Source organism: Sus scrofa, chromosome 3 (genome assembly GCF_054392235.1).
Source record: "Sus scrofa isolate SSC_HxYL_T2T_F1_AM1 chromosome 3, Sscrofa_HxYL_maternal_Yorkshire_Landrace_v2.0, whole genome shotgun sequence".
NCBI lineage: Eukaryota > Metazoa > Chordata > Mammalia > Artiodactyla > Suidae > Sus > Sus scrofa.
In genome coordinates, this window is record NC_139385.1 from 88,865,531 (window position 1) to 88,884,441 (window position 18,911).

At 39.5% G+C, this 18,911-nt stretch overlaps 1 protein-coding gene across 5 annotated transcripts in view; it reads right to left on the minus strand.

The window, feature by feature from the left end:
- Positions 1-2,092: 2,092 nt before the first annotated feature.
- Positions 2,093-18,911, minus strand: part of ACTR2 (actin related protein 2) — a 37,937-nt gene continuing 21,118 nt past the window's right edge. Inside the window, exons 5-9 of one of the 5 annotated variants that reach the window (XR_014839319.1) lie at positions 18,348-18,484; positions 16,447-16,596; positions 12,242-12,387; positions 8,136-8,473; positions 2,093-7,051 (exon numbers count right to left, since the gene is read on the minus strand). Coding sequence is in view for 2 of the 5 variants with exons in the window: in XM_005662508.4 (XP_005662565.1) it covers positions 4,568-4,738; positions 8,341-8,473; positions 12,242-12,387; positions 16,447-16,596; positions 18,348-18,484 (737 nt within the window). In the remaining 3 variants the exon portion in view is untranslated. 5 annotated transcript variants of the gene reach the window in all.

The window sequence follows — 18,911 nt, forward strand, 5'->3', positions numbered from 1 at the left end:
TGACATCCACAGGGGTCCTGAAAGGTGAGCTTGCTCTCCTGACTTCTTCCCGTCTCCTCAGGAGTTTGCCCATTTTTTCCAATGGACTTAGGCCAAACTTACAGACCTTCCTTCCACTTAAATCACAAAGAGCTGCTAATCTTCAGTAGGTGTCGGTTTGAGTCACCTGACATCCTCTTAATTCACACAAATGTGTAAATGACTGATGGTGCTTTAACCTTCCCAGAAAAATCTGCATTTTGAACGAAGGCTATTACCACCACCTGAATTGAGGATTTGGGGAGGTGGGAGTGGAGGTCAGAATGGTTTCCAGGCTTGTTCACTTCTGAGCCTATTTGCTGAAAGCCCCACATATTTTCAGAAGAGCGAGGCAAGGGCATGCAGGTGTGGGCACAGGGGAGAGGGTCGCACTTTGGAGCCTGCTCGCCCAGTTAATCCCTACAGCAGGGGAGCGAGAGCCTCGGCGGGGATCAGAACCGTCAGTGCAGCTGGAAAACAGGCAAATCCTCCGTCAGATTTGGTAGGTCCACAGTGGGGCCCAGGAACCTGCACTTCTACACACTCCCTGTGATTCTGTTCATGTTGGCAACCACTGAAAAAACTTAGATAATTACACTCTAGTTGCACCGTTTTCTATAGGATACTTAACATTAAATTCCACCTAAACTGCTAAGTAAAAATAAAACAAGCAAAAGGGCTTCCCTAATGGATCACACACACTGTGGTATATGGAATGACTGGCCAACGGAGACTTCCTATACGTACAGGGAACTCTACCCAATAGTCTGTGGTAATTTGCATGGGAAAAGAATCTGAAAAAGAATGGCTGTGTGGATAACTTTGCTGTACAGCAGAAATTATTACAACATTGTAAGTCATATATACTTCAATAAAACTTTAAAAAATGGAAAAAAAAAAGAGAGATCCTTTGAATTGTACCTAGTCAATAGTTTTAGGTTCCAAACAGATTCCTTGTCAACAGTTCTTAAATTTAACAAATGCAAGACACGCAACGAACATGTAGATCTAAGAAAACATAGACAACACACACATTTGGCGGTCACCAAAGAGTTTTAAAATAAGGGGTCAAAAGCATAAACTTTTTTTCGACATTTTCACCTCTGTTAAAGCCCAAACATACTCTTCAAACACTAAGTTGGCATGAAATGTGAAAATATAAAAAGCTAATAGAATCCTTAGATTTGACTTCCGAAAGGAAATGCCCCCCCATAGCACTTGGAAGCTCCCAGGCAAGGGACTTGAACCCTCTAGATGGCAGGTTCCATCCATACCTGTGGATTCAATCAACTGCAGATTAAAAATATTCATGAAAAATACTCCAGAAAATTTCAAAAAGCAAAACTTGAACTTGCCGCATGCCCTAGCAACTACTTACACAGCCTGTACACTGCCTTAAGTATTGTAAGTAATCTAGGAATGATGAATAGTGTACCAGGAGGATTGCATAGATTTGTATGTGAATGCCATGCCATTTTATATAAGGGACTTCAGCATCTTTGGATTTCCTGTCCTGGGGGCGGTGGGGGGGGTGGTTAGTGTCCTGGAACCAATTCCCTGCTGATACTGACTATAACCCCCCCCAACTTTATTTTTATTCTGTTGCTAAAGTTACTGCATTATAGCAGGGTTACAGTTAGTACTCGCACTTGCAAATAAGCTTCCCCCCCCCCCGGTCCCCCTCCCACCTCCTCCACTTACCTTTGATGCAGGTTTTTTTTTTTTTTTTTTGGCCCCCCCATAGCACTTGGAAGCTCCCAGGCAAGGAACTTGAACCCCAGCCACAGTAGCAACAACACAGAATCCTTAACTGCTAGGCTACCAGGGAACTCCTTACTCTTATTTCTAGGTATTTTTTTTTTTGTATGTAAAATCATATCAGAAAGAAAGGTCGTATCAAAAGCAAATTATTTTTGGTCAAATAGCAGAATGGCACTGAACTGAACTTGGCCTAACAACTAGCATAAAATTGTTGATCCATTTTGCATTAGCAAAAATGAAAATATGGATAAAAATAAGCAAATGAAACCAAAGAGAAATACTATTAAGAGGAAAAACAAAGACAAAATTCAAATTTACTTTGAAAAATCTGATTTTATTTTCTGAATCAAAAAGAAATGTATTCATGTTAAATTTAGAATGTTTAACTTTCCATTGATCTTTCAAGACACTTTCCAGATATTAATGGTGCTCAGAACTGTGTAAAAGTTAACATCCAATACCATATTTTAATGAAAAAAGTTTAATTAAATGTAGGACGTATTTCTAAGAAATCCTTCTCAAAGGTCAAGGCATTGGCAATTCTAATTTTAAAAGAATTTTAATCATTATTGGAAACCGAGTGGCAATGGTTTTCAAGAGCTATAAATCAGATTTCTTTTAAAAGAGAGAAAATCGTAATTTCTAAGGGGCTCATATCTGTCAACTCCAGTTAAACATAATACTTTTCCACCCTACCCCCAAATTACTAAATGCATTATTTCACCTTGGAATAGGAAAACTATAAGATGTAATTTAAAATTATATTCTCTGTATATATTAATACACCATTTTGTCATGTTTGCCCACAGAATTATAAAATTAAAACCAAATTCTATATTCAAGGGACAGATGACAAATGCTTTATTTAAGAGTCTATCCCATTCTTTGTTGTTTGCAACTCTCATATTTTAAAATCATGACCAAAGGTCAGGAGTCGATCCGTTTACGTGAAATGAACAGCCAACAGATACAGGTCCTCCATTGGTGTCCTTGAACAACTGTATTTAAAAGGCTGGGGGATTTACAAGAACATGATTTAGGAACACTTTAGAATTCCATAGTGGCTCTGACACCCTAAAATCTAACAGACGTTATGTATAGGCTATTCACGTGTACTGAAGCATGTCCAGCATGCAGGCAAACTCCTTTTATTTGTTCAGACTGAGGTAAAAAAGACAAAAAATTTGTAATAACAACAGAAGCTACATAATTAAAACTAACTTCCTTTTGCGCTTACTTCATTTGCACTGATTTTTAAGTTTTTTTCACAAAAAAGACGCTAGAGCCAATAATGTCTCCAATTTCAGTCGCCCCCAAAAGTAAGCTGCTTCTTTCAAAGAAAGTATTGGTAAAGAATGTTTTGAAATGAAGGAAAAGTCTTCTCTCTAGAATTTGCATTTTGTACTTAGCATGACACAATTTCTTACTACTTTATTTTTCAAATTTAGAAGGAATTCAAGTCTGGGTACTGTTTGCTTTCTTTGCTTGTTTTGCTTTTTTTCAGATACCAGAATTCATAAATACGATTTTCTAATAGGAAAGCCTGATATTTACAAAATACCAACGACTCTTCTTTCAAGCTTAAGGTGGCTGAGACTTAGGAGTTATGATTTGTTTTTCAGTACAAAACGCATTTAAATCTTCATTTTTGGGGAAACATTTTAAATAGTCAAATTTTACTCCACTTCTAGGTTTCAAATCACACCAACAAAAAAACTAGTGAAAATTACCCAACTCACAGGTCCCATATTTCAATGTTATTTTTTACCCAATAATTAAAACCTACTGCCAATAATTACTCATATGTATCTGTGTGTTTTTGTTCAATAAGCACTGGTCAGTTGTATCAAAGAATCATTTGCAAGAATGGTACTTGGCACCGCGTGACCTTAATTAAACAGAGGCACTTAGAAAATACCAGCTCTTATGCACTTTTTGTCTGTAATTTGAATTTCTAAAAGCATTTTTTCAATGTTACTTTATCACTGATAGATTTTAGGGAGTCTAATACCAGCTGACATGGCTGATCTTAAAAAACAAATCCCTAAGCCACACGGTAATGGGACACTAACTACCTTTGCTTTACATGATGTGGAAACAGTTCCAGGCAGACCAACCTGCCAAATCCAAGCACTGTAAATAAAGTTCACTGACGTACCCCAGAGCAGAAATGCTCAAAAATCAAAAAATTAAAAGACTACCCCTTCCCTCCACACAAAAACCCACCCGAAACACTTAAGTTCTGAGCCTAACATTTCCCTAAAATGTCAATACCAGAAGCTTTCAGGTATTTAAAGCTGCAGCAGTAACTGTAGAAAGCGCCACAACAGAGGGAAACGCCCGAGTGGGTTCGGCAGCCGCCCACCCGGCCCTTACCACCCCCACCCCAATAATATGTAAAAGCTCCTGTTAAAGTTATTTTTCTTATGCTAATAAAGGCATACCACCTAGTGTGCTAAAGACTAAAACTAGCAGCAGTAGAGCAGTAAAGTGAAAAGAAGAAGCCTAAGGAATGATCTAAATGCCTACTTAGAAGAAACAAAGCAGCAGACAAGACCCTTGCCCTCTTGTCCTATTTGCAGGGAAGTGGTGGAATTAAGTAGTCAGATTTACCCACATTAACACAAATTTAACAAAGCTTCCCCCAGACACCAGAATAAAACCTGACCTTTCCAGTCATAAGGGCACAGAGAGGCCTCTTCCAAGTCCTGGCGTTGAAGGAGTTCAGAGATTGGCAATAAAGAAAAAGAGAAAGCAGTAGGGGTGTGACGGGAATGGGCCTCGCAGTTTATCGAACAGTCACCCCAAGTTTCTCCAGCACACGAACACCCTTTTCCTGGTATTCCTGTCGGGTCATCCAGAAGTTGTCTTTGTCCTTCATGATGTCTGCTAGAACGGCACCCCCCAGGAATACCATGTGCTTCCTGCGGGGTGGGTCTTCGATGCGGATCTTGAATTTCTAAAGGAGAGAGAGAGATGATAACATCACATGTGCACAGTGCTTTCTGCCTTAGGAAAATGACTTTTTCATATAGTCTTTTGTTGAATCCTCACAAAAGTCCTGTGATATAAGTAGAACAGCAGGGTTTGGCAGCTGAGGTAGAGAGAGACACTTGGTAATTTGCCCAAAGTTCACGGCCAGGAGATCACCCATATCCCAGTGTGCTTATGTAGTCCCCATTTACACCTGTGCCCCATCCTTCACTGCACCCCTCATCACCCTCCAAAGTCTAATTTGAACAATGAATTCTGTGGTCACACTACCCAGGAGCCCAGGTACCAGAGCACCGACTGTGACAGGTTTCCCACCAGTGGAAACCACCTGGCCAGCTGTCAAATGAAGAGTCTCAATAAGAGGACTTCTAGAGTTTCTTCAAGGTCTAATGCTCCTGTGACAATATTACAGAGCAGAAGAGTAAGACTGAGGTTCTTTTCTTATATGCAAAGAATTCAAATGAAATGTTCTCAAAGCCAAACATGGTCAAAGTAAATCATGGGGGATGTTGGAAAAAATGAACACAGTCACCAAAATTAAAGACAAGTGGGAAAATGTTTATATTCTGTAGCCACTATTAAGTGTCCAACAAGGACGGCCCTTCATCTGTATGGTCAGTCAACACCTGAAAGAGAAATCTTAAAATGAAGTAGCAGTTTTATTTACAAAGATACAAATCCTCCAAAAAGACTCAAAATAACTATGCTGGTCTTAAATTGTCTTTACATCACATAAACGAAGCATCAGATCTCTCATATATGACACAGAAAAACACCAGTTGGCTTATTAATTCATTCTGAGGCTAACCTACTGTCTTAACTGTTCTAGTTACTTTTTTACCCTTCGGCAGGGAGGGGTCAGCAAACATTTCCTGCAAGGAACCAGAGAGTAAATACTCAAGGCTCTGTGGGGCTCTCTGGCAGTACCTAAACAGACAACATGTGACAACAGGTAACACTGTGTAAGTAAGAGAATGAGCCCGGCTGTGTTCCAAGAGACCTGGCTAGCCCCTGAGGACAGTGCTGGCCCGCAGCCCCCTCACCTGGCTGCTGGTTCTCTCTCACTACCTTCCTAACCCAGAGGCCAGGCAACAGCAACTCCTTTTCCTCACGGCTGTTGCTCTCTCCCTCCTCCCTGCAACGCCACGCTGTTCAGAAACTCATCGCCATCGGACCATGCCACCCATCAGCCCTCTTTGCCCAGGTCATTTCTTCTCACACCTGCTCTGCTGGGCGTGGGCACGATACGCTCTCTCCACCCTGTCCTGATGTCATCCTTAGTGACCTTGTTCTTCTCCCCCTCACTCGGCAGGATACACAGCTGGGTGCCACTCTGCTCTGCCCCTGCTCTCCAGCAACTGAACACGGTGTGAGAGGAACTCAACAGCTAGCTTGAGAAGGACCCTCACCACGACTGAGCCCCTGGGCACTGCAATCCCTCAACACTTCTCTCTTCCACTCTCCCGGAAACCATCTCAAGCCTCCCCCTATACGTGATAAACCCTGGCCGCCTCCTCCCCCTCCCAACCCATCTTGCTACCTCCACCTCCCTCAACAATCCTCTCACCACACAACCCTTAACGAGCCCTTAAACAAGTCAGATCCTACCATGTCTCTGCTCAGGACTCTCCTGAGACTTTCTCTCTCGCTAAGAGCTAAGCCAAATTCTTTCCCACAGCTGAGCCAGACCTGCGTCCTGACAGCCGTTCTGAGCTCACCTCCCTGCGCACTCTGCTCCTGCCACACCTGCACATCCCAACCAGAGCTGTTCCTGCCTGCAAGATTCTCCTCCCACAGAGTCGGGCTGCTCCCTCGCTTGCTCCCTTCAGGCCTGTGCTCAGAAGTTACCTTGTCCCACCAGAGTCCTTCCCTGATGACACTGCACGAAGGAGCAGACCATCTCACCCATCACCTCCACCTTCTCGCTCCTACCCTGACTTTCCTTCACAGTGCTCATTACTGCTAATACATTATTCACAGGCTAAAAACGGGGACTTATTTTTGTTTTGTTTCTCTCAGCACCTAGACAAGTGTTTGACACCCAAAAGTAGTTCAAGAAATATTTGCTGGGGAGTTCCCATTGTGGCTAAGCAGGTTAAGGACCCAACACTGGCTCTGTGAGAATGTGGGTTCGATCCCTGGCCTCACTCAGTAGGTTAAAGGATCCTGAGTTGCCACATGCTGCAGCGTAGTTCATAGTTCGCAGATATGGCTCAGATCTGGAGTCGCTGCAGCTGTGGTGTAGGCTGGCAGCTGCAGCTCCGATTTGACCCCTAGCCTGGGAACCTCCATATACCACAGGTGCAGCAGTAAAAAGGAAAAATAATCACTCGAGACTGATTTTAAATTATATGTATAACTCAATAAAATCAGAAAAATGAGTGAAGTACTTAGACATTTTAATTTCAACAATGTGAGTCACAAATGAGATTTGTAACATTTGTATCTCCAATATATACATAGTGTCTCTGCGGGATATAATCTCATTATCTAAAACAACTGATCCAAGTTGGTGAGATGAACCTCAGAGTTTAACTCAAAATTAAATGACTCTTGGTGTTTAGTATGTATACCGTACTTAACACAGTCCAGGCTTAGAGGGGGAAAAAAGCCATATAACCATTAACTACTGCATACTAGTTTAAAATTTCCTTCTTACTCTACACATCAGCTACTACCAATTAAAGTCTGTTTCAAGGGGAGTTCCCTTGTGGTGTAGCAGGTTAAGGATCTGGCATTGTCACTTCAGCGGCTCAGGTTGCTGCCATGACATGAGTTCAGCCCCTGGGGAACTTCCACATGCTGCAGGTGAGGCCAAATAAATAAAGTCTGTTTCAAGAGCTATAACAGTTGACAGGGATGCAAAAGAACTGGAGACATGGTGTTATACTACCAGACTGAGGAGATAAAACATATGCAAGAAACAGCCAGAAAATAACAGAATCAGAAATACGAGACAGTCCAAGAGCAGCACGCTGATTACATAGTCAAAGAATAAGTTAAGAAATAAAAATAAAACCCAACGGAGGCATTTCTCACTGCATTTAAGGGCACTTTGGTTGCACCAGGCTGTTTTGTTACAGATGAACCAACATCTGGCCCTGAACCTAATCGCCTCTATCCACTGAAAACAGAGGTGACTCAACACTAGGATCACTCTGAGAAAAGCTCATCTTGGGGGGGTCCCGTTGTGGCGCAGCAGAAACAAATACAGCTAGGAACCATAGGGTTGTAGGTTTGATCCCTGGCCTTGCTCAGAGGGTTAAGTATCCAGCGTTGCTGTGAGCTGTGGTGTAGGTCACAGACTCGGCTTGGATATGGTGTTGCTGTGGCTCTGGTGTAGCTCCAATTAGACTCCTAGCCTGGGAACCTCGATATGTTGCAGGTGTGGCCCTAAAAAAGCAAAAATAAAGGTTCATCTTGAGGGTTATCTACTTCCTCCCTGTTCCAGGCAGACTGAACTAGGAGTTTGTTTAGGAAGACCTCTTGCTCCCTCTGGTGGTTAAAAAGTATGTTAACAGTGTTTTAAAAGTACGTTAACAATTGGATTATTGACTTGATACTTACAGAGAGTTTTTCCACATCTCCCTTCAACACTCGTTCTAAGTAAAGCTGTTTAAGCTCTCGTTCCAAACGTGATGGCAGCCCAGGGTACATAGTAGATCCTCCAGAAAGCACAATGTGCTTATAGAATTCAGATCTAGAAAGACACAATAGGTGTTCATTACAGGTTTCAGATCAGTAAACAGTACTTCTGAGCTCCTTTATTTACATCAGCCTCAGGTGGGTGCTGGGAAAATTAAATAAAATTCAACATGTAAACCACAGGGCTGCATGTTTGCTACTACTACTGTTCACAGATAAACCCTTTTTATATATAAAGTATTTATTATCATTTATTATCACGTTGATGGCAATACTTCTAAAGCACATATCTTCTTACAAATGTAATTGAGTCTTTTAACAATGCAGTTTACACTACAAGCCTGTTGTGTTTGGACTGTGCTATCACAGTGCTTTCCTGGAGCCACAGAGGTGTGATTGTTTACTACAATTAACCAGAGTCTGCCATGACTCCAGTTCTTGCTTTTGACTTTTCCCATTTGCCTTCTGCCATTTTTTGTTCCTTTGCCTTGAGGCTGTCAGCTATTATTTATGGTTAGATTGATGTGTTAGCTTCTTAGAGCAGTCCTCTCTTTCCTCCTTAAATATGATGTTGTTGGTCATGATACCAGATAATCAAAACTAAAATAATTGCATATGTAGAAAAAGTACTACAATCTGAGTGAGAGAGGAACTCTTCTCATAGTAAAGCTCAGGACCTGAGTCACATCTGTTTTGGTTTCATTCAAACTTGCCTCCAGGTTTTTATTTAGTTCCAGGTCCTCAAGGGCTCAAGCTATTGTAATTCTAGCTTCTAGAAGAAGTTTTGTATTATATTTAATTGTGGAAGTATGCAAATGAGTATAACATAAACTAAGTAGTTAAGGATCTGTATCCATGAACATTTTACATGTGTGCTTTCCACATGAAAAACAAAATCTGAGTTGTGCTACTTGCTAAACCTGATTCCAGTGCTTTGGGAATGCCAAAACATTAATCACCACCAACAGGAATGCACATATAAATATAACTATTAATATAGCTATTAGTGATCATTAAATCAAGGGACCAAAAACATCTACCTATTCCCTACTATGTGCATTTATCATAATTATGAAGTCTAGACTAGATTTTTTTTACCATCTTCCATTAGATTTATAGCCTGTTGTAAGCCAAGAGCTACTTTTATTAATTTCCATTATTGTCCTGTTCCCCAGCCATCCCATAAAATTTTTGGCTATTTCACTCAAGGTTAAATAAACACTTGTTTAATAAAATGCTTCTGAGTGAATTTCTCAATAACATGATTATAAAAGACAGCTTTCTAACTATGACTCAACTCTAGATACAATAAAAGATTATACATCTCTTTATACAAATAAAACATTTTGTATGGCAAAACAACAACATAAGAGACAAAAGAAAAATTACAAAATATCTGCAACAGGTATCACAAAGCTAATACAAAAAGAACTTCTTTGAAAACTGAGAGAAAAAAATTACAAAAATTCTATAGAACAGACAAAAGGCACAAACAGGTAATTCACCAGGAAGACAGACATAGAAAAATATGCTCAACTTCACACTTAAGGGAAACATAAATTAAAACTACACCAAGATATCATTTCTCACTCATCAGACTGGCATCAAAGTATTTTTTGTCAGCTTTTTGGCTGACAAACTCTGAACAAGCTGTGGGGACGCACATGCCCTCGTACATTACTGGTGGGAAAGAAAAAGAGCGCAGCCTTCACAGAAGGGAACTGAGCAATAACAAAACCACACACATTCACCCTTGGCCCCAACTACTCCCCCTCAGGACATTTTTTTCAGAATACGCACGTCCAACAATACAAAGATAGTGTCCACAGGGTTATTAACTGCAGCATTACTTGCCAGCAGAAATATCAGAATCTACCTAAACAGGAATTCCTATGTGACTGGTATATATGAGGACGCAGGTTTGATCACTGGCCTCGCTCAGTGGGTTAAGGACCCAGCGTTGCCGTGAGCTGTGGTACAGGTCGAAGACATGGCTCAGATCCAGTGTTGCTGTGGCTGCGGTGTAGGCTGGAAGCTGCAACTCCAATTAGACCCCTAGCCTGGGAACCTCCATATGCCAGGGGTAAGGCCCTAAAAGACAAAAAAAAAAAAAAAAGAGAAAAAAAGAATCTACCTAAATAACTAAGATCCACTGAATAAATCATGATATTATGTACACAGTAGAAAAAAGTATGCAACCAGAAAAAGAAATAAGGACAACCACCAGGAAGTGGCAAAGACCATTTAGGATAGACTAAATGAAAAAAAGCAGTGCTGAAGAGTATTTATAGTATACTACCTTTTGTATAAGAAAATAAGAAACACAGGGAGAAGATTAGGGCAGAAGACAAGGTGAGGGTAGAATAATATTTCTGAATATGTTTTTTTGAATAGTTGCGGTTTTTTTGGCTGCATCCACAGCATGTGACAGTTCCCAGGGCAGGACTCGAACCCACACCATAGCACTGACCCAGGGCCGATGCAATGACAATGCCAGATCCTAACCCACTGTGCCATGAGGGAACTCCATGTACAGTTTTGACTCTACTGTTAAATGTTCTGCCTATTCAAAAACCAAAATTAAAGATGAGTCAAGAATATCCTCTGTACTACAAAACAGAATGAAATCAAATGTGCTCAAAAAGAGATGCGAGCACATCAAAGGACATGGGAGCCTGATTGAAGGGACTCTCATAGGCCAAATCAGGAACAATTTAGCACCAAAATAAAATAAGGCAGTAACAAATTATAATCCACTGAATAAAGTCATAAGCCCATACTGAAAACAAGGGAGAAGGAAAAGCACTTCCTTATGCTAGAAAGCCCACTAATAAATGTAGAGGGAATAATGGAATTAGAAAAATCACCTTTTGCAACCATCATGTTAAAAATGGATTTAGACAAGAATTATCAAGAGATGCTGGGGGCGGGGGGAGAGTCTGATGAGAAACACGAGATTTAGAGTCTCAAAGCATTTTCCCACAAATTACTTACAAATCAGGAAAGAAAAAAAAAAAAAGAAAAGAAAAGAAAACCTGTACAATGGAGCAAATAAGAAACTTCATCAAGAGCTTAACACTAATATCACCAATAAGGAACAAACATCACCTCTGGATATGATAACCTGAGAAGGACACATCACATAAGTAGTATTCTGGTAAAAAACACATAGCCTAAATCTAATCATGAAAACATTCAAACCCAAACTGAAGATGTCAATGTCATGAAAGACAGGAATTACAGCAGATAAAAGGTGACTAAGAGACATGACGACTAAATACAATGTGTGGTCCTAGATTTGATCCTTTACTGGGGAAAAGAAAAACTGTGTAAAGGACATTCCTGGGACAGTGGACAAAACTGAAATATGGATGGGAGATAAAAGCATGTCAGTACTCAACCCCCTGAACTCAATAACTGCACCGTGGTTGTAAGAGAGCAGCCTCATTCCTAAGAAACACGAAGTGAATATTAAGGAGTAAAGAGGATTGATGCACTCAACCTTCTCAAATGGCTCAAGGGGAACAAAAGCAAAAGCGTGACAGAGCAAACATGCAGAACGTTAAAATCAGTAAAATGGGAAAACTAGACAAAGAGTATACAGGAGTTCTCTGTTTATTCTTGCAACTTTTAAATTTTAAATTACTTCAAATTAAGTTTATTTCAAAACAAGTTTAAAGAGGCATCTGAGAACACAATATGTTGTTCAACATCCAGTGTCATCCTCTCAAAAACATGAGTGAGACAGGTGACAACATGGTCATCCTATTTATATTCCACCTATTTCTGATACATAACTTTGAAGCAGCCATTTCTAATGTACCTGGTATCAATGTCAGCCGCCTGGATTGTGTTAAAAAGCAATTCTGCAACACCTACTCCCTCAACATTGATCAAGTGAGGCTGAAACAAAGCTTCTGGTGCTTCAAATCGCTCTCCCCCAACTTTGATAATACGGCCATCTGGGAGCTGGAAACCAAGAACAACCAGATATTAGCAACAGGTTTTAAAAGTTCCCAGTGTTCTCTACACACTAGTACTTACAAACACACCTGTTCTATAACCAAAATTGTAATCAGTAATGCATTTTGCCTAAAATACATTCTTGAAAAAAGACAAAAAAAAAAGATAATAAAATACACTAACACAATTGTTTTTAGGATTTCTCTTGTGGCACAGCAAGTTAAGAATCTAGCCTTGTCCCTGCAGCAGCTTGGGCCACTGCTGTGGTACCAGTTCAATCACTAGCCTAGGAACTTAAATGCTGTGGGCTTGGCCAAAAAAAAGAAGAAGAAGAAAAAAATGTTTTTATCATGTTCTGTTCCGCCTTTTTTTATTTCTTTCCTTTTTTTTTTTTTTTTTAAGCCACACCCATGGCATATGGACATTCCCAGGCTAGGGATGGAATGTGAGCTGCAACCATGACCTATGCCACAAGCTGTGGCAATGCCGAATCTTTAACTCACTTTGCAGGGCCTTGCCTCAGCAGCGACCCAAGCCACTGCAGTCAGACAGTTAACACTGCACCACAGCAAGAGTTCCCTTTGTGGCTTAGTGGAAACAAACCCAACTAGTGTCCATGAGGATAAAGGTTTGATCCCTGGCCCCCAGATCAGTAGGTTAAGGATCTGGTGTTGCTGTGGCTGTGGTGTAGGTTGGCAGTGGCAGCTCTGATTCCACCCCTAGCTTGGCAACTTCCATGTGCTGTGGGTTCAGTCCTATATAAATAAATAAAAGTAGTTTCCTTCACCAAGTATTTACTCTAGAAAACTTATTTTGAGTTTCAAAACACTTTATATTGGGGTGAAACTTTGTTAAATCACTTAATCCAAAAAAATTCTAAGATCAAAAAAGCTTAAAGAATATTGATATAGAGTATTTTTTATTGGGGAATTCTGCCATATCCTACTTACTAGGTTCTATTAAAATAAGATTTGAACAATAAGTCAGATACTATCACAACATGACCTTGTGCAGAAAACTCCTTAAGTTACATGTTTACATTTAATTAAATGAGAGATGTTAAACAAAAACTCCCTCAAAATTCACTGGATTGATCCAAGTATAACAAACATGCTTATGTGTGGTATTTGACACATTTCTGTCAAATTAATTTTCATTAATATTTCTAACAGTATATTTAAACTAATATTATTATATTTAGATTCCAAAAATGACTTTCCAACATGACAAAGTATCACAGAGCAAGTTCTTCAATACATCTATTCTGTATTTGCTGTAACTGTTTACAGTTATGTACAATCATATTTTTATGTACAATCATATTTTCAAAAACTCTAGAATTATCTTTATAAATTCTATCAACTTTCTTTTAAAAAATTTACTCTTAAAAATAAACACAATCACCCTATGACTTTAAAATCACCCCAGATATATATACATGGAAAAACTTTACATGAAATCACCCCAGATATATATACATGGAAAAACTTTACATGGCAGACTTACTTAGCAATACCTCTCTGTCGCCCTTCCAGCCTCTGATGCTGAGGCTCCTCTCAAAGCTCTGGCTCAGGCCAGCCTGGGGCCACCTGCCTAGGAACTACTCACCTCTTGGAACTGTTAAAACCCTATGTGCCCATTTCTTACACCAAATCTTATCCTAGCCTTTGTCTGCTCTCACTCATCAGTTCACTGGGTTGGGTTTTTTTTTTTAATTGAAGTACAGTCTTTTTTTTTAAATGTTGTGTTAGTTTCTGCTGTGCAGCAAAGTGATTCAGTTACATACACATTCTTTTTCATATTCTTTTCCATTATGGTTTGTCAGAAGAGGATACTGACTATAGTTTTCTGTGCTATAAACTAGGACCTTGTTGTTTATCCATGCTAACCCCAAATTCCCAATCCAACACTGCTCCCCTCTGCCTTGGCAACCACAAGTCTATAGTTCACTTTTACTTATTGCATATGTTTTTTTAACCTACCTCAAATCCTTTAAGGAGAGAGAGAAGAAATTAATACGTCTTTCATTTCTAGTTCCCTTATCCATTGCCTCATGACACTTTCTTTCAAAGTCAGATAGATAACAAATTATAAATCTACGGAAACTATCAAGAAGGCTTCAGGAAAGAATCCCAGGGAAAACATGAAGCTCATTAAATTCCAAAGTGTTAGCTTACTGACTATTTGGATGAGCATCTTCTAAAATTAAACAATGTAGCTTATAAAAATGTAAAATTATTCTGCATGGCCAAAATTGAAGGAACACTGTAAATCAATTATACTACAATAATTTTTTTTTAATTTATAATTATTTAGTTTTTTGGCCACACTGTGGCATGTGGAAGTTCCTGGGCCAGGGATCAAACCTCCGTTGGAGTTGCAACTTGCACCACAGCTGTGGCAATGCCAGATCTTCAACCTGTTGAACCACAGAGGAACTTCCTTTTTTAAAATTTTTTTTAAATTAAAAAAAATTTTTTTATTTTTTGTCTTTTTCTAGGGCTGCACAAGTGGCACATGGAGGTTCCCAGGCTAGAGGTCTAATCAGAGCTGTAGCCACCGGCCTACGCCAAAGCCATAGCAACGTGGGATCCGAGCAGCCTCGACCTACACCACAGCTCACAGCAATGCCGGATCCTTAACCCACTGAGCAAGGCCAGGGATTGAACCTGCAACCTCATGGTTCCTAGTCAGATTCGTTAACCACTTATCTACGACGGGAACTCCCCTTTTTCTAAATGACTATTTTGTACATATCTGTGATATGCCAAACTTATATTAAACAGATGAACTTAAGACTACTTGCTTTTACTGCCTATTACTCAATATCATTTTAGTAAATACTGTATCAAGGATGCAATATGGAAAGAGTTTATACCCAGATGAAAATGATAGACTTAAGATAGCAATACATTAAAAATTCAGGTAGGGAGTTCCTGCTGTAGCTCAGCAGTAATGAACCCGCCTAGGATCCATGAGGATATAGGTTCCATTCCTGGCCTCGCTCAGTCGGTTAAGGATCTGGCATTGCGTGAACTGTGGTATATGTCGCAGATGTGGCTCAGATCCCACATTGCTGTGGTTGTGGAGGAAGCTGGCAGCTACAGCTCTGATTCGACCCCAGCCTAGGAACTTCCATATACCACGGGTGGGCCCCTCAAAAGACAAAAAAAAAAAAAGAGAGAAAAAAAAAAATCCAGGTAGGATTGGAGTTCCCACTGTGGTGCAGTGGGTTAAGGACCCAGTGTTGTCTCTGTGGGAGCTCAAGTCACTACTAAGGCACAGGTTCAAGACCCGGCCCAACACAGTGGGTTAAGAATCTGGCAACTCTGCAACTATGGTACAGGTTGCAGCTATGGCTCAGATCCCTGGAGAGGGAACTTCCACATGCAGTGGGTGTGGCAAAAAAACAAAACAAAACAAAACAAAAAAACAATTTTCAGGCAGGACCAACTCCCCTGGTGTAAACTATAACTGGGTTATGTCTCTTTAGTTACAATTTCAAGTTAACATTTGTTTTGAATATTTCATTAAGAAAATACTAAGTCAGGAAGACTGCCACCTACTGAATTATTAAAGCAATCTTATAGGATGACTACTTCCCAAAGAATCTTAGAACAAAACACCAGCCCCATGAAATGCTGAAGAATACTGTAGTCATACGCAAATCAGTGTATATGAGAGGCCCTTCAGTAAAGTGAGACCGACTCTCTTCCAAACTTATCTGACAATGTAACTCCCATTTTGATTTTTGAGAAATAATATTACGTAAAACTCATACTGAAAATGCTACTCGAGATACCAGAATCTCAAAATAACATCTCATATCTAGTTGTATTTTAAGGTAGAAAAGCAGTATGATTCTTGCCTATGTTACATTATATGGTGTCCTAAAATATTTAAATCATAGAATCCTAATGTAGAAAGACATCAAAGGTTGCACATGTGTAACAACCCCAAACAAAAAAGCTGGATTCCAAGAAAACCTCTTTAAACACACTCCAATAATCACAGTTGTCCATTTTAAAACCACATATAAATTAAGTGAATATTGGAAATACTTACCGTGTATGATTCAACTAATACTGTGGTTTCTAAGGCCAGTTTCTGTTCTTGCTCAATATTATACCCCACATAACACAATTTTTCTTTAATCATGCGAACCGTTTCAAAATCAGCAGAATGGTTGAAGGCATATCCTCGCAAGAGAAGTAGCTAGTACAAAGAAATAGCAGTAATTCACAATCAGAATGAGTTCAACTCTGCAAAAGTGACTAATACTCTCTAAATATGTCATGTCAGTAACAAATGCAAAAGACAGTGGATCCTTAGCTCTATTTCAGAAATGGGAATATTACTTACCATTAAAAGATGTATTTCAGTTTCACAGAGAATAACAAAATTAACAGTTCATGAATAAAAAGTGAGCAAAAGGAGCACTTTGGCTTTAAAAATGAGTATAGAGTACCAATATTTAGATAGTTTTGATAAACAGGCAAGTCTATTAATAAACAATATTTTAGCACTGGATTTCTAAAATCTGCAATTTGTTCAAACAATGTCAAATTCATGAAAAACCCCCTTGGTCTTAAGAAGTTTTATCCCTAGCCTCTAGTATTATGTCTGACACATATTAGATGGGCAATAGCATTTGTTAAATAACTTATAAAGGAATTCAACATGCTGATGGAAAAAAATGTAATATGCTTCATAAACACACTGGACTTTTCATATATAAACTTAAAAAAAAATAATAAATCCCCTAATCTTTGTGTTTATGTTCAAAAGAAAATTTATGGGCACTCCTCTGGCAGTCACCCTCAGGAGAATTTGGGCTTAGAATGAGAGTATTACATTTCTCACTAACAACCTCATTATTGCTATAAATGAGACTAAAGGAACCGAATGTCACAATTTACTGCATAGACATCACCTTGGAATAGTCTATCCACAGTAGCACCAATGACATAGGGACCTTACAATTCTTTTTTTTGGCAAATCTGTGGCAAGAAATAGATTTATTTATTTATTTTTTGCTTTTTAGGGCCACACCCATGGCATATGGAGGTTCCCAGGCTAGGGGTCTAATTGGAGCTACAGCTGCCACCCTACCCCACAGCCATAGCAACTCAGGATCTGAGCCTCGTCTGGGACCTATACCACAGCTCAAGACAATGCCAGATCCTTAACCCACTGAGCGAGGCCAGGGATCGAACCTGCAATCGCATGGTTCCTAGTTGGATTCGTTTCTGCTGCACCACCATGGGAACTCCAAGAAATAGATTTATTAAGATGCTTGTGAGAGATGCAAGTGGGCAGGCAAGTAGGCTCTGCCTGGACCTTATAATTCTTTGTTGTGGGGGCTGCCCTGTTCATTGTAAGATGTTCAGGAGCCTTCCGACAAAGTTGTAACAACTAAAAAAAGTGTCTTCAGACACTGCCAAATGTCCCTGAGAGCCACTGACCTGGAGAGAATACACCAACTATAGAACTCTGGTACAAACAATATTCTAAACTTTCTTTTCTCTTCATATTACAAAAAACCCTACAGGCTTCCAAATGGTGGCCTTAAATACTTTATCCAGCAATGTTTTAAAGAAAATTATAACTAATCATATTCAGAAGTAAACTTCAACATATACTTGTTCGAAGTAAGGTTTTATGGCAGAAAGGCTGCCTAAGTTGCGCAAGGAAGTTTTGGTCTCTCTCCATCTTTGAATACCTCTCAACTCATTCCTCGGGAATAGCAAATATAATTATGCAATGATCGACTCTCGTTAGTATACAAGAGACCACATGTGTGCGTCTCATATGGATTTTTACATGAATAATGAGGTAACCGCACCACTTCTCTAGTGATACAGATTATCTAGAATCTAGAATCCTAGAATGACACATTCAATTTTGTGTTAAATTGGTAAACACAAACTACAAACTCTAATTCTGTGAGATTTTCTTCTTCTTACCTTGATAAGATATCTGGTAATATCCCTCCCAGCAATATCCAGTCTCCTGGTGAGGTGAGGGAGAGAAAAGCCTTCATACACTGGGCAAATGTGAGTCACACCATCTCCAGAGTCCACCACTACTCCGGTTAACAAACCTGTGTAATAACCATGAAGTTATAAATAAAAAGCCAAATCAGAAAAATCAAAGCCAGCAGATTTCAAACATTAGCAAAGAAGTTGAACTAGAAATGTCACCAACCAGAAAAGTCTAAGACCAACATTTCTTTATTATTTACTTACCATGCAGTTTATTTCTCAAACACAGACACTAAAGTCAGTGTTCTTTCTCTCATAGGCCTGCTGGGAGATTTTAGTCTAATCATGTGCTACCCCTGGAGCTGGGAAGAAACAGACCCTTAGACCTGTGACTAAAAAATACAACATTGTCCTTATTTTCCTTTTCGACTTCATCTTGAACCTTGAATTCCCTTAAAGTAAAATTTTCTAAAGTATCACAGATAACTTCTATGAAAACCACTGTGAAAGGTAGTATTACACGAGTTGATAGTGAACCTGCTGAAA